A 24,174-nucleotide genomic window follows, 5' to 3' on the forward strand; every position below is an offset into this window, starting at 1 on the left:
TGGCATTGTTTTGGATTCTGTGTTTCTGTTTGTCATGTCTGACTTTCGATCTCTCCGTGTTGGCCATCTGACTTCAGACTGTTCCGACCACGACCCTGGATTTGCCCTCAATAAAAGTCGCTTATCTCAGCATATGCGTCCGCCTCCTCGCTCCACGTTACAGAGATTTCCTTCCTGCAATACGTTCCAAATACTAAAATGTATTTCAGAATGTATTTCTTTCTTAAACAAACATTATTTATTTTAAAATGTTTGGGGAAATATTGCTAATAGAAATGTCCCATGCACAAATAATTATATCGCTGTTGTCGGAACAAAACCTCGTATCTCCAAAATGGTAACTTTACAGGAGAAGGAAAAAAACCTACTTTACTTTTGATGTAAGTCAGTGGAACCAGACATTTTCCAAGTCATTTTGGGCCGTTTCTTTTGGTCCATTCATAATGAAATGATGTATATCATCATTGTATAAAACAAAAGGCCTTTTTCGAATTATATCAAAAACTGAAAAACGTCAAAAATGGGAGAAACAAGGTTTTCTTCTGACAACAGCGACATGTAATTGTGTTTATTAAATATGTTTGAAAATGTATGAATATAGCCACAATCCTGTCTAATGAACTTTAGTGTTTGGAATAACATTTAAAATGAATTTGTGTACTAGTATCTTATTTCTAAATATCAGCAAATGAACCTTTAACATGACAAAAGCGAGTGTTGTAGTTATTAATACTTTGTGAAAATGCAGTATGATTTGATATCTTGCTTATTTGATTTTATACATTATGTGTGAGTGTCTTACTGCATATGTACATGGTGAATGCAAAGTACAATGCAGAACACAGAAGTCAGTACCATTCATTCAGTTCTTGTATATTTTTGGACATTTTATACTAAACTATTACTGTTTCCTGGCCCCTGCTTCTGGTTGGCTGCGTCTGCCCTGGTTCCTTCTGGTGGCTGCCTAAGTGCTCAGGTCCATGCGGAGAAGGCCGGATGATGCGGTACATCGTCTGTAAGAGTGGGAATGGTAAGGTGATATCAGACGGCCAGTGTGACCCAGACCTGAAGCCCCTGGCAGTGCATCCCTGCGGAGACAGAGACTGCCTTGCCCACTGGGTGGAGCAGGAGTGGGAGAAGGTAAATGGGCTGAGCACCAATATACAGCATTTTAATGTTTATTAGTGGCAGCGGATAAAAAATCAACCATTGGATTAAATTATATTTAGGGTGTAGCTGTTTTGCTGAGCTCTAGCAACTTGATACATATCACACTCAGAACAAAAGTGACTACATTTTACAAGATAGCAAAATACAATTTTTCTGTATCTCTAAAAAAAGTTATTTTACAAAAGAAGGAAAACATTGTTAACCTTGAAGGGAAGGTAATGTAACACGATTTTATTTTACATCATTTTAGAACATTTTTGTTTGTCTGTCATGAAATTTTGACACAGTGTAAAGAGGCAGCTGGCTCTTTCAAATTATGTTACAAAATGAAAACCAAAATGGAGATTTGTTTGAGACAATGGTGTGACAATTGATGTGTCTGGTGGACCCACTACATTATTGTTTTTAAAATCAATGCAGCCATAACAATTTATGTAAAAATACCAGATGTTTAAAATATCATAAAAGTCCAGAGTAGGGTTCTCCTTTAGCAGCTGTAGCCAGTCAGCAGCCTGTCCATGTTGTCCACCCTCACACAAAAACCCATACACACACACACACACAAACACACACACACACTAGCAGCAGGCCATGTAGGAGGAGAACAGAGTGAAGGACACGGCACCTCCACACTTTTACTCCCCGCTGGTTCAGCCCAACACCACATGTGTAATATACATGTGTGGGGGGGTGAACAGAGTGAAGACCCTGAAAATGGGTTATTTTATATGTTGTTCACAGAAAATTAGCAAAAGCCAAGAATCTGAAGTTGAAATAATAATAAATCACATCATTTTTTCTTTTGGTAAACATGAAAACGGGTCTCACAGACCTGAACACCACTCAAGGGTTTAAATATGAACTCTCCTTTTCTTTGTCTTTTTTATTAAGGGTCTAACATTAAAGTTTTTAGTATGTACAGCAAGCAATCATGTTCATGTAATCAGTTCCACTTAATGTGACATAGATAAAAATGATTATTTACAGAATTATTCACATACTTTTGCCCCATTGAACACTGATTAGGATCAGATGTGATGCTCACAGCACAAATAAAAGATGTAGTGATTAGTTAGTGCTCATTTATGTGTTATGGCCTTCTAATGGTCCTACTAAAATTGTAGTATAATTTATTGTCCTTCAGGCTGTCAGTAAAGGTGTCCATGCGGGGATTTTCTACAGAATCTCTTTGTGAATGTGTGCAGTGTAATGCCACGTGTGGGCGTGGAGTGAAGACTCGGCAGGTGGTGTGTGCGGGGCTGGAGGCCGGCGTGTTTAAGAAGTATCCGGAGCACATGTGTGCCAGCGCAGTGATGCCTGAGCAGAGTGCTGCGTGCTTCGAGAGACCCTGTTCTAAATGGTTCACCACAGCCTGGTCTCAGGTAACCCTCTGCACACTGTCAGCTGCCAGAGTGAAGAGATATTTGAAAGAGTCATTCAGACACTCAGAAGTTGCTAACGCCTGATTCACACATGCTACTTTTGGTGCGAGTGATGCGGCAGTGTGATCGATTGAACGTGCTGGCCTTTCATACATACAGCGTTTGAGCTGCGGAATGGAGCAGCAAGAAGGTTATACAGATATTCCTGCTTCCAGATGGATAGATGGTCACATCAGTCACTCTGCTCAAAAAAATCTATTTTATAAATGTGCACGATATATTTGTTTATCCTCAACAGCATTCTGACTTGTGATTAGGCAAAAATTTCAAGCCCTGAGACCAACTGGAAAAAACTGTTTGTAGTGTTGTAAATGAAAGATTCCCAAAATTAAAATATTTTGTATTATGCAGGATAAAACATAAGTAAAGTACAATATGGCCTAGCATATTGGAACAAGTGCCCTAAAACAAGCTGCCTTAGTAGGGCGTAAGAGGAAAGAAAAACATTGTTTTGGAAGCAAGTGAACTTGTGAACTTCTCAAGGCCGAATGGCCAAGATGGGAAAAACACCAGCAATCGTGCTAGGGTGTGTTAAGATTTGCCTGGTACAATGTCTTTTTAAAAAATGATACAGACCGGACTTGGAGATAATGGTTTCCACATGGTTTCCACATGATTTCCACATGATTCCATATGTTAGACGTATAGACATCATGTTGGACATAATGGTGGTGTCATGAGAATAGGAGATGACAAAAAAAGATGACACCACCCCATCCTTACTGAGGGTATAAATTATGTGTACAAACCCTGTATCTGTGTTAGTGTTACCCGAGGGCCTTTGAGAAGCATTCTCCATGCTCAAGAAGAATAAATGACCTGCACTTCTGAAATCCGAAGAGTCTTCTCATACTTTTTAGTTCGTTTGATTCTTTTATTTTCTTTCAACAAACTGTTAAATTCGTCTTATTTTATCAACCTTAAATAATACCTAGGCTTAGTGTCAAGCGACGACAGTAGCATGGAATTTTTAACTAGTATTTCATCATGAATTATACTAAATTTTAAAAAGGACATTTCTAAGTTGTATACAGATTTCAGTTTAATTTTCTTTGATTTTCAAGGATCATGTAGTATATTTGGTAACACTTTATTTGTATAGTCCACTATAGATGCTTTGTAGATACTTCATTTTACATTCAACTAAATATCTACTAAACTGGCCATTATTTTCTTTAACCCTAAACCTGCTCTAATCCTAAGCCTAAACTTAACCTCAACCCAAAACTTAAACCCAGCCCACACCCTGGTTCTAGCCCTAATCCTGGTCCAAATACTAACCCTAACCCCACCACTACTTAGAATCAACTGATTGTCAACAGATAGTTTAACAGTTTGAACATCTGTAGATAATCTATAGGGGACTATAGTGAGAGACCATGTATTTTGCTGTGTGGTCTGCATAAAAAAACTGGTGCCTGGTGTATTTTCTAAATACCGCACCACTTCAGTGCAGCATTTAGCACAGTCTGATGCTTCACATACGCAGTCTGTGTGAAAGTGCTGGCCAATTAACATGGAAACCGAAATGAAAAGCAAGACTTTCTGTGTCGCTCACACTACACAGAAGCAGAATGAGTGTATCAGGCCTAACAGTGAATGAAAGTGAATATTCATTAGCATTATGGAAATGAAATTGTGCTAATTGGTGGAACGTAGTTAGCCAGATTGGCAGGGTGTTTATGGTATTTCTGTAAGCCAAGTCACATTTCGCCTATCACTTAGCCCTATCCCTCCATTTTGCATGCTACTGTTAGGGGTAGTCTGCCCTGATTCTTGATGAGATAGAGGGGTAGGGCGAAGGGTTTTTCAGAGACACACTCCAAATGGAGTGTTACTAACACACAAATCTATAAACATTACACAGGTTTATCCAACATGAACAGAATCCAAACGTTACACACGCTAGCTAGCATGTTGTATAGCTAGGCTGCCTGCAACAAAACGTGTTTGCAAAGCATCCTACATACCACAAACCAGTCCACCAGCATTCCCATACTTTAAAGATGTCTTCAATTTCTCAACATTTCTCTGACAATCTCAAAGTCTAAGAGGAAGCTGGTCTCTTAAAATATCCTCAGAGGCCACGTTATTAAGATATTCTACTCTATAGCTGTACCTAATGGGCTTCTATACCATTTAGAGCACTTACAGCATTTGTAATGAACAAAGGATTGTGACCATACTGTGCTAATAATATGATAATCGAAAGAGTGACACAAAATCGTGATCCCAGTCTGAGCGAAGTGCAAATAGGCAAATATCCAAACCGACAAAACAGAGGTATCCAAAAAGGACTAGGCACAAAACGAAAGTCAGCAGAACAATACTAAAGTCCAAACACGAGAAACAAACGGCACAATCCAAAACGTTCAGTAGGTTTCGGCGGAACAATACTTCGCATTGCAGTAGTGCTAAGTCAGGGCTTAAATAGCCCAACCTTAGGGTCTCATGATTAAATTCAGGTGGACGTCCTTAGTAATCAGGAGACTTGGATCTCTGCCAGGAGCGGGGTGGGGAGTATGAAGTCATGTGAGACTCCAAAGGATTCTGGGAATTCTGGGAGACTGAGTGGCCTGCTGTGGCATCGTCGATGATAGAATTTGAAGTTCTGAACATTCTGCCATTCATTCTTATGGGAGGTTTTACATTTTTAAAAGTAATTTTATTAAAAACTACCAATCCGATTGACTCCAGAAAATACGTAACACAAGTCTCAGCCCCGAGATCTTCAAAACGCAGTTAGAACGGAGTCTGAACGTTAAGCGGTTTGGGCTGTATTAATCGCAGAAAAGTGTGGAAGAAGCATAAGAAGTATGAGAGATAACAATAGAGTGCTTTATCAAGCACTCTAATAAACAATTAGTAGTGATGTTATACACGTCGGGCGGCACGGTGGTGTGGTGGGTAGCGCTGTCGCCTCACAGCAAAGAGGGCCTGGGTTCGATTCCCCGACCGGGTGACCGGGGTCCTCTCTGTGTGGAGTTTGCATGTTCTCCCCGTGTCTGTGTGGGTTTCCTCCGGGTTCTCCGGTTTCCTCCCACAGTCCAAAGGCATGCATTCAGGCCAATTGGACATGCTAAATTACCCCTAAGTGTGAGTGTGTGAGTGACTGTCTGTCTGTCTGCCCTGTGACGGACTGGCGACCTGTCCAGGGTGTATCCTGCCTTCCGCCCGAAGACTGCTGGGATAGGCTCCAGCTCCCCCCCGCGACCCTGACGGAGAAGCGGATTAGAAAATGGATGGATGGATGGATGGGTTATACACGTCAGTATGCTTAACCAATCCAACCTGAAACATGATATTCTAACCAAGATATCAATGACCTGATCATGTTTGTTTATTTATTGTATTTGTTTATTGGTATAAATCCTTTAGAGGTGAGAAATTAAAACACTTCATATCAAATAGACAAACCTCTTGACCTTCCCTTGATGTTCTCATTTATATTACTTGTACGTTAAACCCTTAAGCACCGGCCATTTGGACAGAGCCCCAGTTATGTGGTGTATAGCATTACATTTTATTCTTGTAACCTTAGAATGTGTGTGATTGTGTGTGTGTATGTGTGTGTGTTAGTACACTTTGTATGTATATTAAGCGAGTGCTCTGTGTCTGTGTGTCGTGCAGTGCAGTAAGACGTGTGGGAGTGGCGTGCGGGTGAGGGAGGTGAAGTGTTACCAGGGGGAGGAGATCGGCCATAGCTGTGACTCAGCGCTGAAGCCACAGGCCAGACAGAGCTGTGAAGTACAGGCCTGTCCCACAGAGGCACCAGGTAACACACACACACACACCCACACACACCACTTAACTGAACTACCAGTTTGTTAGGTGTTTATTAGATACTTTGTATCTGCACTCAATGGTCATTATATTGGAAACACCACTCATATAGGTGCTTTTTATAGCTTTACATTTACTGAAAAATTTTACCAAAAAAACAACAAAAATAGGTCCACCACTGACCAGATGTTATTTGGGTGGGGGCACTGGAATGCTAGTGTGCGTGTAGTGTGGTGGTGGTATGAGTTTATCAGGACTGGCCACTTCACTAGAAACCCCTCTACCATCATGTACAGTTAGACCCTGTTTACACCTGGTCACTTCATGACTATCAGGATTATATCCAAATACAAATGCAGGTGCACTTGCAACCACGACAGACTCCCAGTGCTCTGGCCATTCTGTTGCCCTGCATATGGGGAAAAACCACCACTGGACTGCCACCACTAAACAGAAGCATCGCCGCTCCTTCAGTTCGGCTCCTGGGTTTAATTTAGTTGCCTTCATCAGTCTAAGCTGGTTACGATTGGTAAACCTTTACTGTACTGTCATTATTCACTGTCTCGCTATAATATGTTTTTAAGCATATGGTTTATGACTGGCATTTTGTATCCATCTCTCCAAGCCTTTTTTACATCCTAAACCCACCCACTACTGTCTTCTGTTTTCTGAGTTTCATTTGGTTGTCTACTTTGCCGGCCTTTGATCGAGCTAGTTAGCTTAATGTTCAATTGACCTAGTAGTTTTTCACCGCCTGGCTTCAATACATACTAGTATAGGAGGTTTATCTCTTAAATGACAAGATCCCAGCGATGGGCTCAAAGTTTTCTCACACACTTCTATAACCTAATAATAGCTCAGCCTTTTTGCATTGAAGTGCCTGTAATTACTGAATAATAAGCCTTAGTATTATATATAATAAGCCTGGTGTCAGATACTCTTAAATAGCCATCTTCTAGCCATCAACATTGACTGCTGGTGTACGGAAACAAACAGCACCTTGCAAAGTTGTGATTTTCTTTTAAACAGAACAGAAAAATGATGGGCAGCAAAGGCAATTGATTGTAGTGTATGAGCTCATTATGTGCTTGCTTATTACTTGCTTACTACGTACTTGCTTATTACGTGCCTGTAATGTCTAGGCAGCCTACTAGGCCAGGAGGCTACGAAGGACTGGAGAGCGAAGGCTGAGTAACTAGGGTTGAGCAGTGGCACCTGTGGTCTCGCACGCTGCTCAGTGCTCAGTCTTGAGTTCACTTAACCACATGCATGTTGCACTGGCTCAGCTTCGAGTATCTGCTTTTCTCAAATAATTTTCCAGCTTTAAAAAAGTTTTAGAGTTGCATCTTTCTCCTGACCCTCAGTTGCTCTGGTGACCACCAGGTGGTTTGCCCCATAGTGCTTCTGACTACTAATATAAGACTTGTGAGTTCCAGAAACCCCCTGGCACATTACAGTGCAACATAACAGATTTCAGCCAGAGACATGCTACAGAGTGTTAATGCATGTGATTAAAGTCTTATCAGATACAAGTCACATGAAACAACTCTCTTAAAATAGAACCCATCTGTTGATGCACAGTTGGCGTTAGCCATCCTCTAACCCTATATTAACCTTTTCCATTGCTGAATGGGGTTAAGGGGTTATAAATTGGACTGCAACAGATGGGCTACAGTTTTAAACATACAGGATCCATCGATACGGTGGTGGTATCTGATCAAATGACCAATGAAAATGATACAATCACACTACACCAGTTATGGTTGCACACACAGGTATAGTCACTTTGCCACTCTGCTGTCAATATTAAACAGTTTATGCACAAAGAAAAAAACAAGTTTTGGTTTGTCTTGTATTTCTTCAGCTGAAGACGTTTGTCAGGACAAGGCAACGGCTAACTGTGCACTGGTCCTGCGGGTGAAGCTGTGCACACATTGGTACTACAGAAAGGCCTGCTGTCTGTCCTGCAAGACGAAAGGCCAGTGAAGAGCTGCTGGACCCTAGCTGTGGCATTCCACAGAATGTGAACCCCCATCCCACATGCTGGGCGCACTGTAAACCCCCAAACTGCACCCCAACCTGTACTCCAAACTGCATAAAGAAGGTGCTATAATAAAGGGTCCTGCTCCACAGGCTCCTACAGGCAGCTCCCAAGACTGTACTGCAGTCTCTGGTTCACTGGTAGGGAAGGCTCTGCATGCTGGGTGCAACATGCTGCCTTGATGCACTGAAAAAAGTGATGTGTTGACTTAACGTCTTTTCCATGTGAATAAAATACTTTACATCAACATAATCTTGTCTCTCAGTGTATTTACTTTTGGTAATCGTTTTGTTGATGTATTATATTTTATTTATATGGAAATTACACATTAGAATCGAGTCAATTTAATGCATCAGTTTTTCAGCATCAGTGTCTGGGGCGATCTACTTTTGTTGTACTGTATCTTTGATTCTACTCACACATACACACGTTTGTTATTTGTACAAAGTTTCCTTTTTTTGGTTTGAATGTTTTTTGGTCACCTGTGATAGAGAAAGTGAAATAAAGTTGATGTAGGTTTAGCGTTGGTGCTAACCTATACACATATACAAGTTGTTTCTGTGGATGATTTCACATACATAAACTGTGAGAGTCTGTTCTAATGTTCAGTTCTATCTCATCACACAATTCGACCTTATGTCAATGCAGAAGCTTTGGACTAAAATCTGCGAGAATTATGAAATATTGGTCATATTTTGCAAGAAAATCGACAAATCGGATTTGTTTTTCCAATCAGATTTTTGTCAGATGACTATCCGCTCTGTTATTTTTAAGTGAACAGATTTGATTTGTGTGTCCAGACATCACCAGCCTATCTGTACAGGTTGCCATGGTAATGACACAGGTGTCAGTAACTATGCAGCTACGCTGGTGATGCGGAACATAGACGCAGGACAGATGGAGGTGCATCATCTCAGCCACGATGCTCTTCAAAATTCTCTGGCATAAGCATGAAACTTTGGTGCTCTTTCATCACTCTAGCTCTTTGACATTGTTGTTTATCATATTGCATGTCATACAACAGATACTTTGATATCCAGAATTGGAGTCACGTTTCAAACTACCTCCAAATGTAGTTTGGCTTAATGTGGCTCTCCAGACTAATAAAACATCAAAAATTTATCTGGATATAATCTAATTATGGTAAATATTGGGATTGCCTAAGATGCATTAATCACAGTAAATTGTATGTTTGCAATGTAGTAGGTGTTCTTAATCAGGTTTATGACCTTGTAATAAAATATCTGAAGGTGGGTTAAAAGTTTAATATTGTATGAGGTTACGAAGGTAAACAAATATGTGTTAAGCTTGGGTACCTTATGTAAGCATCCCACTTCAAAACTGAATAGGTTTCTGCTGATTTAGTGCGCTGAAGGTGCGTCTGATGCAATTAACAAACATGCTTTACTATTATACAGCGTCTATACTGAATAATCACAAAATGCATTTAAAGCCTTTTAGAAAGAAAAATATGCAAGCAGAAGTGTTTTATACATTATTCTTAGAAAAAAACAAACATTAAAAAGCATACAAGATGTTCACATCTGTGGACTGTTCACGTCATCGCTGTCCAAAGAAAAGACACGTGTCTTCAAAATGATCATTTTCAATATTTTTAATATGTCAGAAGATTGAGAAGCATTTCTGGAGTATTTCTGTTGGTGCATTCATCATGAAATGTTCACAGAATTGAAATATGTATATATATATATATATATATATATATATATATATATATATATATATATATATATATATGTACACTTTGTCACAGTGCACAACAACAACAACAAAAAATTCCAACCCCATTTCCAAAAAAGTTGGGATGCTGTGCAGCATGTAAATAAAAATAGGATGCAATGATATGCAAATCATATAAACCATATTTTAAAGGGAAATACTACAAAGACAACATATCAAATATTGAAACAGAAATGTTATTGTTTTCTGAAAAATATTTGCCCATTTTGAATTTGATGCCAACAACACGTTCCGAAAAAGTTGGGACGGGGGCCTGTTTACCGCTGTGTTACATCATCTCTTCTTTTAACATCACTCTGTAAATGTTTGTGAACTGAGGAGACACTGCTGTAGTTTTGAAAGTGAAATGATTTTCTGTTCTTGTTTGATACAGGATGTCAGCTGCTCTACAGTTCGGGGTCTCCTTTGTTCTATTTTTCATTTCATAATGTGGCAAATGTTTTCAGTAGTGACAAGTCTGGACTGCAGGCAGGTCAGTTTAGCCCCCGGACTCTCTTAATACGGAGCCATGCTGTTGTAATACGCGCAGAATGTTGTTTGACATTGTGTTGCTGAAATAATCAAGGCCTCCCCTAAAAATGACGTCGTCTGGATGATACCATATGTTGTCAAAACATATATATTGTTCAGCATTAATGGTGTCTTCACAGATGTGCACATTACCCATACCATGTGCACCAAAGCCCCCCTAAACCATCATGAATACTGGTTTTTGAAGTGAAATGTGCACTGAAAACAAGCAGAGTGGTCTTTAGCCAAGAGGACACAGTGTCCATGATTTAACATTTTTGTTGGACCACAGGACACTTTGCCACTTCCCCGCAGTCCATCTTAAATAAGCTCAGACCCAGAGAAGGTGGCAGCATCTCTGGATCCTGTTTATATCTGGTTTTGTCTTTGCATTTTAAAGTTTTAACTTGCGTTTGTGGATGCAGAGATGAACTGTGTTCACAGACTGGTTTTCAGAAGTGTTCCTGGGCCCATGCAGTGATTTCCACTACAGAATCATGTCTGTTTTTAATGCAGTGCTGCCTGAGGGCCCAAAGATCATGGCTAGCCATTATTGTGTTTTGGCCTTGACCCTTCTTATATATGAAGATTTCTCCAGATTCTCTGAATCTTTTAATGTCATTATGTACCATAGTTGATGAAAAGCAAAAGTTCTTTGCTGTTTTACATTGCCCATGTGTTGCATCAAATTCAAAATGGACAAATATTTGTCAAAAACAATAAAGTTTCTCAGTTTCAACATTTGTTGTTGTACTGTTTTCAATGAAATATATGGTTTAAATTATCTGCACATCATTGCATTTGTTTTTTTTTACATTTTGCACAGCATCCCAACTTTATTGGGAATATGGTTGTAAATCTGAAATATTTTTATTGAGTAAAATATTAAATATATAATTGAACAATGTTAAGTAATGTAACCCTAGCCTAGAAGTTGGCTTCTTATTCAAGTGCTTTTTTTTCAGCTAATTCTGTTCCATCTTGAATGGAGTAGCTGTAACATTCTGATACCTGTACAAACACCTTAGTTTAACTGCTGCACCATTTAAGGTGGAATGGGAAATTTAAATAAGCCAGCATCAGCTTCATCTAATTTCTCAAGTCATTTTTCTCATACAGGCATCCAACTGCCAGACACTGCTGGGATTTATAGCTGGAAAATATTAGTCATTCACAATGCAGTACCACCTGGACCACAACTTGCCTTGCACACAAGGCTCTGACTGTGGATGAACCAGGATACCACCCACTATGTGGCTAATGTGCCTCAGGATTCAGTGTTGGTTTTGTGACTGGAGGTTAGTGCATGCTAGGAAAAGCCAGGTGCACCAGTCAGGACAAGGAGACTGGCTGTAGGAGAGTGAAGGGCTGCCGTTCGGAGTCATAGTGAGAGTGGCTTTAAGGGTTGACATCACAGTCGAGTTTGGAGCCATGGTTGAGTTTGGAATCATGCCGGTAAACATAATCTGACTACTTCTTACACCTACCCAGAATTCATTAAAGCTCCGTACAAACGTTGCTCTGAAATACAGAAGGACAAATATATTATGAGTGACTTTAATTGCCAAAGCTTGTAAATCAGAAATTATAATAAGCTATTTCTTTTTTTGTTTGCATTTATTTACAGTATTATCTCTATCTCTAAAAGTTCTGTGAAAATACCTCTTTAAATTGAATTACTTTCATTAACCCTGCAGGGCAGTGGAAGTACAAATGAATGAATTAAGGTGCTCAGTCTTATTCCTGGAGTAGTTTAGCTACATTTTACTGTGGTACCATTGGCTGATGTTTTGTGTGCATGCATGCATACATGAACTCTATATCCCTGGTCTCACTTGAATGAGACATCCATTTAGCCTGGACACTTTTCTTTTCTGCAGATGATATGTGACTGACCGCTGTGGCCTAAGGAAATTTCTAATTAACAAATATAATCTTGTTTCCAAAAAGTTGGGCTGCTGTGCAAAATGTAAATAAAAACAGAATGCAACGATGTGCAAATCATGTAAACCCTATATTTAATAGAAAATAATATAAAGACGATGTATCAAATGTTGAAACTGGGCTTAATGTATGCCATATTGAATTTGATGCCAGAAACGTGTTTCAAAAAAGCTGGGACGGGGGCATGTTTACAACTGTGTTGCATCACTTCTTCTCTTTACAACACTCTGGGAACTGACTGCTGTAATTTCGAAAGTGTTTGAAAAATATCGATATAGGATTTCAGCTTCCCAACAGTTTGGGGTCTTTTTTTTTTTTTTTTTCAAAATGCACCAAATACATTCAATGGGTGACAGGTCTGGACTCTAGGCAGGCTAGTTTGGAACCATGCTTTTGTAATTTGTGCTGAATGTGATTTATATTGCTCAGAATTAATGGTCATTTCACTAATGTGCAAGTCACCCATGTCGTGTGCACTAATGATTCCCCATACCATTAAGGATGCTGGCTTTTGAACTATGCACTGATGACGAGCTGGATAGTCTTATCTTTAGCCCAGAGGGTGCAGCATACATGATTTCCAAAAAGAATTGCAAATTTTAATTCGTCAGACCACAGGCCACTTTGCCAGTTCACCTCAGTGCTTCTTAAATGAGCTCGTGCCCAGAGAAAGTGGCAGTGTTTCTTCTTAGCATGGTAGCGTTTTAACTTGCATTTGTAGATGCAGTTACAAACTGTATTCACAGACAGTGGCTTTCAGAAGTGTTCCTGAGCCCATGTAATGATTTCCACTACAGAATCATATCTGTTTTTAATGCAGTGCTGCCTGAGGGCCCAAAGATCACATCTAGCCATTATTGGTTTTCAGCTTTGCTTCTTGCATACAGAGATTTTTCTGGATTCTTTGAATCTTTTAATGGCATTATGGACTGTAGGTGATGAAATTTCCACGTTATTTTCTATTTTCTATTAAGAAATGTTATTCTTAAATTGTTGCACTATTTACCCACACAGTCTTTCCCCCCCATGGTGAGCTCCTCCCCATCTTAACTTCTGAAAGACTCAGCCTCTCTGGGACACTGTGTTTATACCTGTCACGAATGGCCCCTCCCAGTCCTGTCCATGTGTTCATGTTGTGTTTTGGTTTAGCCCATGTGTTTTTGTTTTTGTTTTTAGTCCAGCCCCTTGTTTCGTAACTCTGCCCCTGATTGTTCCCACCTGTGTTTCCACCTGTGTATTGTGATCCCTTGTTAGCCCTTGTGTATTTAATCCCTGTGTTTGCCTTGGTCTGTGTTGGTCTTTGTCGTTCGTTGTTCAGGTTGTACTGTTTGATGTACTGTTTGATCGTGTTTGTATGTTGGTTCGGTGTTTGTGTATATCATGTCTAACTATCAATCTGTTCATGTTGGCTATTTGAACCTAGCCTGTCTTGACCATGACCCTGGATTTGCCCACAATAAAAGTCGCTTATCTCAGCACGTGTCCGCCTCCACGCCCCCCGCGTTACAATACCTAATCATGTTACTGACTTGTGGCCAGTTAACCTGATTAGGTGTGAGATGTTACACCGGGTGTTTTTTAGTGTTACACAACTTTACCAGCCTTTTTTTGCCCCCTGTCCCAACTTTTTTGAAGTGTGTTATTGGCATCAAATCCAAATGGACACACATTTTTCAAGCAACAATAACATTTCTCAGTTTAAACATGTGATGTGTTGTCTTTGTACTATTTTCAATCCACTAGTCCTTCATCAGTGGTCAGTTTCTGTTCTGACCATATTTAATTTTGTGTGGTAGACAACATTGCAGTGACACTGTCATTTTTAGAAACCACAGCAACAACACACAACAGCATGACCAATACAATATCAGTGTCACTACTGTGCTGAGACTGGACAATTACCCAAATAGTCTGGAAATGAATGGTCCTGTGGTCACAAAACGACCGATGCTGTACTGATGCTGTATGTAAGCGACTGATATCGATGCAGAATTGATATCGGCACACCACTAATATGAAGTAACTATGGTCAGTATAATAAGGGATTCCAAACATTTACATCATTTTGACGATGATAGAGAATGAAAGCTTTCTCACTTCTCCTTCACAGTAGAGCAGCTGACCTTCACTCCCCATCACACTGAACATCCCAAGTAGTCTGTCTCTTGTGACCGCATCTCTAGCCTGTAGCATGAAACCCTTGAAAGCAGTTTCATTTGCCTGCAGGGTCACTGTGGACAAAACACATAATCAGACATCTGCCTGACCATGAAAAGACCCTTTTAACCACCTGTGGAAGTGAGAACCCTCATGATCTATGCAGACAGTCTTGACTGCTCTAACCCCACCTGTAATCTCCTGGTCAGCCATGTGTGTTGAATTATCTGAAATGACCAGGAAGGGTGGAGGGACTAACATTGCAGTATTACTGCCCAGCAGAAAGAGAAAGGTACCATACATCTGAAACAAACAAACAAACAAAAAGCTGTAGATAGAAGCATTTCTCACACCATGGTTAAGTTTAAATCAAGACTTTCAAACATTTTGAAAGGTGCATCACCACTGATGTGGCACTTTGGCCTGAATGAATGGTCTCTTCACTGATGTGCAAGTCACCCATGTCATGTGCACTAATGCACCCAGTACGGATGCTTGCTTTTGAACCATATACTGATTAACAGCCAGATTGTCCCTCTTCTCTTTAGCCCAGAGGGAGCAGCATCCATAATTTTTCAAGAAGAATTTAAAATTTAAATTTGTTGGACCACAGGACACTTTTCCATCTTAGTGCTACTTAAATGACCCTGGTCCCAGAAAAGGCGGCAGTGTTTCTGGATCCTGTTTATACTTGTTTTTGTCTTTTTTTAGTTTTAACTTGCATTTGTGGATGCAGTGACAAACTGTGTTAACAGACAGTGTTTTTCAGAAGTGTCTCTGAGCCCACGCTGTGAAGTCCCCTGCAGAATCATATCTGTTTTTAATGCAGTGCTGCCTGAGGGCCCAAAGATCACGGCCAGCTAGTACTGGTTTTCCGCTTTGTCCCTTGCATACAGACTTGACACAATTCTTTTAATGATATTTTGTACTGTAGATGATGAAACCCTTGAAGTTTCTTCAAGTAAACTTTCAATTAATCCATGTTCAAGATGCCACATCTGAGGAATAGATATATATTATAGAAGTTATTTCACTGATATAACAATATGTATGGTTACAATAATGTACTTTCAATGATTAAAACTTCAATATCGTGATGCAAGACCCAGATATCAGCAGTTTTAAGAACAATTTTTCAATATTTTTGCCATTAACCAAAAAACGAATGATCAAATAAAAATATTTTTGCGAACTTTTACATTAATACATTTCTGTATTTCAGTTTTTGTAACAGCTCTTCCACCTAAACACACGTCTTTATTACTGCAGCCTCCATAAACAGGAGACAAACAGAACAATTGTCTACTATTTTTCAAAATATTCAAAATGTTTTGTTTGCCATTGAACAAAACAATGTTAATTATGCAACATTATTTTTTATTATTTGACAAAGTGGGTTTCACTGGCATGACATCTACTATGACCTTTTTTTTACATAGCCGGGTTAAACTGTTAACCAGTTATCAATGTATTGAAATAAATATTTTTATATCTCAATAATCTTGAAATAATTTAAACTTAAGATCATACAAGATTCAATTTAAGAACCAACTTTGAAAATAGATAACTGAATTCTTAAAGTAAATTATTTTATTGAAAATTTTAATAACCATGTTGTATCATGTTGGTGTGTGTAGACAGCAGGCCTGCCTTCTCAAAATCCTCAGAGCTGTTGTTTGAGTGCTGTAGTCCAGCGTACGCTGAATAGGACTCCAATGTACTTCTAGGAAGAGCGAGTGCATATGTATATATACACACCCCACTTTTTCCTCCTAAACGCACATCCCTATTGCTGCAGCTTGCGGAAAGGCAAGAGGGGATAACCAAAATACTGTGGAGTCCAAAACAAAACAATTATAATAAGGTTATTACAGGGACAATTCAGTTAATCAATGACCCGGGGGGGAATTTGACCGGTGGCTCCTCTGCACTGTTGTTATTGTATATTTTCCTATACAAAAAACAGTAGATAGAATATACAACAAATATTACAATCCATTTTATTTATGTGGTGAAATACATGAACAGTTTTTTCATATAAGCTGGTTTTATGCTGGATAATATTTACCCAGTCGGTACTGCATGTGCAAAAAAATGTATCAAAGTAACAGTAATAATCAGTGTGCTATACAGCACAAAAAGGGTTCCACTGTTGTTTTAGTCAAAGAACCTTGCTTACGATCCTTATTTATGATTAACTCAACAAGTGTAGGTCACTCTTTATAAACATACACGTGTTCATAAGATTTTGGATCATGTTGCATGTACTCAAAAAGATGGTCCCTCAATGGGTCTTTAGTAAAGAAAACGGTTCTACATGGAACCCTCAAAGAAACTTTTGCATGATAAAGGGGTAAAGATTAAAGATCAATGTACTTAACATAAGAATGTGGTCTTAATGAGGCTTCTCTGATGCATTTACCAGAAAATGCAGGATATACAGGATACAGAATGCATATGTATACACTGACAAACAACCAATGACTGACCTCTACTGTGCTGCGCATAGGGAACAGTGAAGCTCAGTGAAAGGGAACTTCGTACTGCTGACCGTTCAGAAGTGCACGTGAAGTTGTGTTTGTCCTACTTAACCTGGTTTGAGTACAGCAGCAGATAAAGTTGCATTCTGGATTATCTCTTTATGGCTGCATGGCTGCTGTTGGTTCACAGCCTGTCAGCCAATCTCTATTTCAGTGAGAGCTCAGAGGAGACGCCAGACCTGCAAAACGAATGAAGTCTAATTTTCCAGGTTAAATGATTTCCACACTGTGATAAACTCCCACCGCCTTTCCATCTGCATCCAAATGTACCCTGTACATTACAAATCAACATTACAGATAGACAGACAGACAGACAGACAGATGGACGTGCAGACAGACAGTATTGGTCAGTCAGTCCCCGTCTTTCTGTCAGTCTGTCTATCTGACAGTGTCGATTGGTTGGTCACTTGGCAGACAGACAGGGTCAGTTGGTGGGCTAGACATACAGCCGGATAGATAGAGAGATAGATAGATAGATAGATAGATAGATAGACAGACAGACAGACAGACAGACAGACAGACAGATAGATAGATGGATAGATAGACAGTCAGACAGATAGACAGACAAACAGACAGACAGACAGAAAGACAGACAGACAGACAGATAGATAGATAGATAGATAGATAGATAGATAGATAGATAGATAGATAGATAGATAGATAGATAGATAGACACATAATACCATTCCGTTTTTTTTTTTTGTGAGCCATAATTAGAAAGGGTCACCACATACATTTGGTCAAGTCTTTTGTATGTACATACACTGACCGCCCACTTCATTAAGTCCATTTCCTTCTATCTACACTAATTGTCCATCTGTTTCTCTGCATATTTTGTTACCCTGATTTCCAATAGTCAGGACCCCCCATAGCCCTATTTGGGTGGTGGGTCATTCTCAGCACTGCAGTAACACTGACGTGATGGTGATGTGTTAGTGTGTGTTGCGCTGGTTTGAGTGGATCAGACACAGCAGTGCTGCTGGAGTTTTTAAACACTGTGTCCACTCACTGTCCACTCTATTAGACACTCCTACCTTGTCAGTCCACCTTGTAGATATAAAGTCAGAGACGACAGCTCATCTGCTGCTGCACAGTTTGTGTTGGTCATCCTCTAGTCCTACATCAGTGGTCACAGGATGCTGCCCACAGGACGCTGTTGGCTGGATATTTTTGGTTGCTGGACTATTCTCAGTACAGCAGCGACACTGAAATGTTTAAAAACTCATTGAAAAACAGGCTAACAAAGTATCAGAGAAACAGATGGACTACAGTCTGTAATTGCAGAACTAAAAAGTGCAGCTATACAGTAAGTAGAGATGGACAATGAGTGCAGAAACGAGGAGGTGGACTTGAAGTGGTCATTTGGTGTACATGCCTTCATACATACAGCAAACTGGACAAACTTGGCAGTGCGTCAAAACTGGTTCGGGCAGCAGAAGATAATAGACTGAAACACAAGAATACCTGATACACCCACTTCACAAAGAACTGCCCAGTAAAATCAGAAGCCACTTAATCCTTCTGCGTCTGTTCCCCATCACCATTACAGCTCACTGCTTTCACACCAGCAGAGTCCCAGAGAGAGGAAGGTAAGGCGAGGCTCTGTTATGTATTTATGTAATCGTTTATTTAAGTTTCGCATTTCCAGTGAAGGTGCTGGTCTCCTGTAGCGCATCAGAACCGTGCTTTATTAAAGCTCCCAGACGGATGATTTAATGAAGGAGCATGTTTAGATGAGGGTCTTCATCACTCAAATCAGTCTTTCATTTCTGACTAAACCTCATACTGGGCTGTGAGCTTTTCATCTGCTTTTCATTCCTGAGAATTTCTTTTCTTTCTTTCCTTCTTTTACCTTTCTTTATTCCTTTCGTTTTCCTTTACCTTTTACTTTTCTTTATTTCTTTCGTTTTCCTTTTCTTTACCTTTTACTTTTCTTCATTTGTTTTTCCTTTTCTTTCTTTCATTTACCTTTTTTTCTTCCCCTCTTTCTTTGTTTCTTTCTTTCTAACCCACCTTCTGTATTGGTTTGTCCTTTCTTTCTTTCTTTCTTTCTTTCTTTCTTTCTTTCTTTCTTTCTTTCTTTCTTTCTTTCTTTCTTTCTTTCTTTCTTTCTTTCTTTCTTTCTTTCTTTCTTTCTTTCTTTCTTTCTTTCTTTCTTTCTTTCTTTCTTTCTCACCTTCTGTATTGGTTTGTCCGTATTTTCTTTCTTTCTGTCTGGATTTGTCCTTTTTTTTACTTTCTTTATTTCTTTTACATGTGTATCATTTTTCTTTCTATCTATACTCTTTCTTCCTCTTCTTTTCTCTTGATTTGTCCTTTCTTACTTTCTTTGTTACTTTCTTTCTTTATCTCTTGTTTTATCCTTTTTCTTTCTCTCTTCCTATGTATCTGTCTTTCTTTCCTTCTTTCTTTTTTGTTTTCTGTCCTTTCTTTATTTTCCTTCTTTTTTCATAATTTCTTTCTTTCTTTTTTCCTTTTTCTCCTTTTGTCCTTTGTTTCATTCTTTGGGTGTGTGTGGGTGTGTTTTGAATAAATAAAGTGGGTGTGTTTTGAATAAAGTGGGTGTGTTTTGAATAAAGTGGGTGTGTTTTGAATAAATAAAGTGGGTGTGTTTTGAATAAATAAAGTGGGTGTGTTTTGAATGAATAAATTGGGTGTTTTGAATAAATTGGGTGTGTTTTGAATAAATAAAGTGGGTGTTTTGAATAAATTGGGTGTGTTTTGAATGAATAAATTGGGTGTTTTGAATAAATTGGGTGTGTTTTTTTTCTCATGTGTGTTTGTTCTTTATGTCAGATGAATCTCCTGCTGTCCGTCTTGGTGGGGATCTGCTGTTGGAGGCTCAGTTCTGCATACTCTGATGGATCTGTAGCTGCTGTCTGTGACTCCATGCTGCCAGGACACATTGGGATCAATCCTCAGACCACCACCCCGCCATACAGAGTCAGGGTCAACTGCAGCACTTACGGACCAGGAGACCGCATCACAGGTCAGACAAGATGTCTACTGACCAACTGAATGCTCAGTTATTAATTCAGTTTTAGACTTTCAGACTAAACATCAGGTCTGTTTCGTTCCTTTATTCAGTTTTATCTGAAAGGTCAAACTTCATCCCAGATTAACATTAATATGGACACACTTCAATTCCTGAACTGGAAAACTGTACCACACATGACCGCTGAATGTGTCCAAATGTCACAAACGCCTCCTTCAACAGACCTTTTTAACTAGTTAAATAAAAAAGAGAAAGAAAGAAACAAAAAAGACAAAAAAAGAAATAAAACAATGAATAAAGGACAAAAAAACTAAAGAAAGAGAAAAAGAAAAGAAAACAGACAGACAGAGGAAGAAAGAAAGAATGGATGACTGGAAGAGAGAGAGAGCGAGCGAGCGAGAGAGCAAGAGAGAGAGCGAGAGCCAGAGAGAGCCAGAGAGAAATAGAGAGAGAGAAATAGAGAGAGAGAAATAGAGAGAGCGATAGGAGAGAACGAGAGATAGAGAGAGCGATAGGAGAGAACGAGAGATAGAGAGAGCGATAGGAGAGAGCGATAGGAGAGAACGAGAGATAGAGAGAGCGATAGGAGAGAGCGATAGGAGAGAACGAGAGATAGAGAGAGCGATAGGAGAGAGCGAGAGATAGAGAGAGCGATAGGAGAGAGCGAGAGATAGAGAGAGCGATAGGAGAGAACGAGAGATAGAGAGAGCGATAGGAGAGAGCGATAGGAGAGAACGAGAGATAGAGAGAGCGAGAGATAGAGAAAGCGATAGGAGAGAATGAGAGAGATAGAGAGAGAGATAGGAGAGAGCGACAGGAGAGAACGAGAGATAGAGAGAGCGACAGGAGAGAACGAGAGATAGAGAGAACGATAGGAGAGAGCGATAGGAGAGAGCGAGAGATAGAGAGAGCGATAGGAGAGAGCGAGAGCGATAGAGAGAGAGAGAGAGAGAACCTGAACATTCAGCTGTGGGTCCACAGACATGACAGTGAGTGTACCTGTGTAATCAAGGAAGGTCAGAGGTGACAGGGGTTAATATGAATGTGACCGTCTCTCTCAGTGACCCTGGAGGCCTCGCAGAACGGGACGAACTTCCAGGGCTTCATGCTGCAGGCCCGCCGAACAGCCGGCGGGACGGCTGGGGGCTCTTTCAGGGCCACAAACACCAGCCAGTTCAGACTCCACAGCTGCTTCAACATGGAGGTGCTTTATAGTTATTACTTTAACTGGACGCATTAGAGAGCAGTGGTCAGCAATCTTCCTGGACACTGGTTCTACATATCACCCAAAGGGTTCTGTGATAGTTACAAGTCTGACATCGTAACAATAGCAGAGCCCTTTTTGGTGCTATATATAAAACCTTCTCAAAAAGGCTCTGTATAGAACCATATACAACACATTCACCACCAATCTGAAGAACCATTTCACCATACAAAGCACAATTAAGCGTAGAGAACTCATGGTTCCAAATAGCACCATTTCCTTTACTAAAGAACCCGGTTTGACTGGCAAGTGTCTTAAAAAAGATGGCTCTTCAAGGGTTCTTTAGTAAAAGGAATGGTTCTATTTACAATGATGAGTTTTATTGGGAACCACGCTTAACTGGTTCTTTGCATGGTGAAATTGTTCTGATGGATGGAGAATGTGGTGTATACAGTTCTATACGGTTCTTCAATAGTTACAATGTCAAGCTTGTAACAACAGAAGAACCCTTTTTGGTGCTATATGGAACCTTTATTCAAAAAGGTTTCTATGCAAAGAAACCTGCATGCGTGTTCAGGGTTCTATACAGAAGCGCTGTCTTTACTAAAGAACCCTTAAAGAACCCAGGAGGGGTTTCTGATAAATTGGCCAGTGTATATTAGTGTATATTATCAAGTCACACTTACTTTGTACATGAACCACAAAAGCTGTTCAGAGTTTAATGCGTGAACCTCTATAACTGTGGCTCAAGTGGTCACATGACCTTAAAGGTAGTCAGTCAGACAAGACTTCTTTAGTTTAGCAGTGTAGTTTACTGACGCTTCTCCATTCTGGACGACTTTTCACTTTCACTCCACTACATTTCAGAGTCTAATATCTGACTTTTTCCTCCACTACATTTTGAGAAATCTGTCGTTCCTTTTGGTTTCTGTGTGTATAAAAACGTAACATGTCAAAACGAAAGAAGCACAAAGCCAGAGCACCAATCAGGGCCCAGCGGTCACTTTGTTCTGAGCTTGTTTTGACCTGTTGGTCATACCGACCCAGTGCAGCACACGGTTCAACGTCAGCGCAGCAGCGTAAAATTTTGGGAGTGTCTAGTCCGATTGAGACCATCGGTAATAAAATTTGTATCTGACTGAATGAGGTGGGTAATCCTGTAAATAGAAGAATAATAACTGTGTAAACACCTGTATCAGATTACCTTTCCGACAGTGGTGGACAGTAAGTGTGATTTGTTACTGTACTTAAGTACTTTTTTGTGCATATTATTAATTTTTTCATTCTACATGCTAAATCTTTTTTAATAAACTGAAGTTTTCAAATTCTCAGCCAACCCTGTCACTCTTTTTAGTGGACATTTAAATCACTAGTCCAGTCCTTACATCTTGGAGAAACTATAAAAGTAATAGATTTGTGAAACTGACTTTTCTCTTGTGTGTGTGTGTGTGTGTGTGTGTGTGTGTGTGTACTGTTCCTGTACAGTTCACACATTCCTATATGGTGTCTGATAATGTACTGGTCTGATGTTGGTGTATGTTTTTCCTTTCTTTAAAATAATTATAATAATAATAATAAAAGCATGTAAACACCTCAGTCTTAATCCGTAATCGGATTCACTCGCATCGGCAAAAATCTTTGCATGTAATCACAGCCATTGTACTAGCAGTCCTAACAAACCCTCCTTCATTTCGGCCTCCAGAACTCCTCCATCAGCCATGCATCTGGAGAACCCAAAAGCCTGTTTGAAGCCACATGGGTTGCACCTCTTACTCCTTCGCTGGGCAATATCCAGTTCTGGTAATCACAAATTATACATGGGTTACTAAGCCATGAAAGTTCTGATCAATGTCAAGACATTATTTCACTTTGTGGTGCTGTTGCAGTGCAACATTTGTGAGAGATTATGCAGAGTTCTGGACCATGGTCAGCAGTGGCATCTTATCAGATGGCTCAGTGGTGAGTAATCAGGTTGAATCCATAACCTTTTAAATATTAAGCTCTTATTAACTTAATATTAATATTAACTCCTTTTTTCTCCATTTGACAGAACAAAGTTTCAGCTGACGCCATGTGTTTCTGCGTCTTGGCTGCACTTGCAGGTCTCTTGGGCTTCTTCTAATTAATCGTAGATGGATCAACTTTTAGATAATTTTAGATCATTTTGATAATCCTTTAGATCATTTTAGATCATTTAGATCATCCTTTAGATGATTTTAGATCATTTTGATAATCCTTTAGATCATTTTAGATCATTTAGATCATCCTTCAGATGATTTTAGATCATTTTGATAATCCTTTAGATCATTTTAGATCATTTAGATCACCCTTCAGATGACTTTAGATAATTTTGATAATCCTTTAGATCATTTTAGATCATTTAGATAATCCTTCAGATGATTTTAGATCATTTTGATAATCCTTTAGATCATTTTAGATCATTTAGATCATCCTTCAGATGATTTTAGATCATTTTGATAATCCTTTAGATCATTTTAGATCATTTAGATCATCCTTCAGATGATTTTAGATCATTTTGATCATCCTTTAGATCAATTTAGATCATTTAGATCATCCTTCAGATGATTATAGATCATTTTGATAATCCTTTAGATCATTTTAGATCA

The 24,174-nt window shown here is 39.4% G+C and overlaps 2 protein-coding genes across 2 annotated transcripts in view; both read left to right on the forward strand.

Annotated features, from left to right (window-relative positions):
• Positions 1-8,982, forward strand: part of si:ch211-267e7.3 (ADAMTS-like protein 2) — a 57,568-nt gene extending 48,586 nt beyond the window's left edge. The window contains exons 15-18 of the mRNA XM_037546420.1: positions 970-1,140; positions 2,376-2,552; positions 6,243-6,387; positions 8,260-8,982. Coding sequence (XP_037402317.1) covers positions 970-1,140; positions 2,376-2,552; positions 6,243-6,387; positions 8,260-8,381 — 615 coding nt within the window. The 3' untranslated portion in view covers positions 8,382-8,982. The remainder of the gene's footprint in view (positions 1-969; positions 1,141-2,375; positions 2,553-6,242; positions 6,388-8,259) is intronic.
• Positions 8,983-18,905: 9,923 nt separating this feature from the next.
• On the forward strand, positions 18,906-23,682 carry LOC108441580 (putative ferric-chelate reductase 1). Its single transcript, XM_017721178.1, has 6 exons — positions 18,906-18,937; positions 20,145-20,337; positions 21,405-21,547; positions 23,250-23,347; positions 23,434-23,506; positions 23,598-23,682. Exons 2-6 carry the CDS (start codon positions 20,145-20,147, stop codon positions 23,667-23,669), a joined length of 579 nt encoding a protein of 192 aa, XP_017576667.1. The 5' UTR covers positions 18,906-18,937; the 3' UTR covers positions 23,670-23,682.
• The last annotated feature ends 492 nt before the right edge of the window (positions 23,683-24,174 follow it).

Source organism: Pygocentrus nattereri, chromosome 17, assembly GCF_015220715.1.
Source record: "Pygocentrus nattereri isolate fPygNat1 chromosome 17, fPygNat1.pri, whole genome shotgun sequence".
NCBI classification, from domain to species: domain Eukaryota; kingdom Metazoa; phylum Chordata; class Actinopteri; order Characiformes; family Serrasalmidae; genus Pygocentrus; species Pygocentrus nattereri.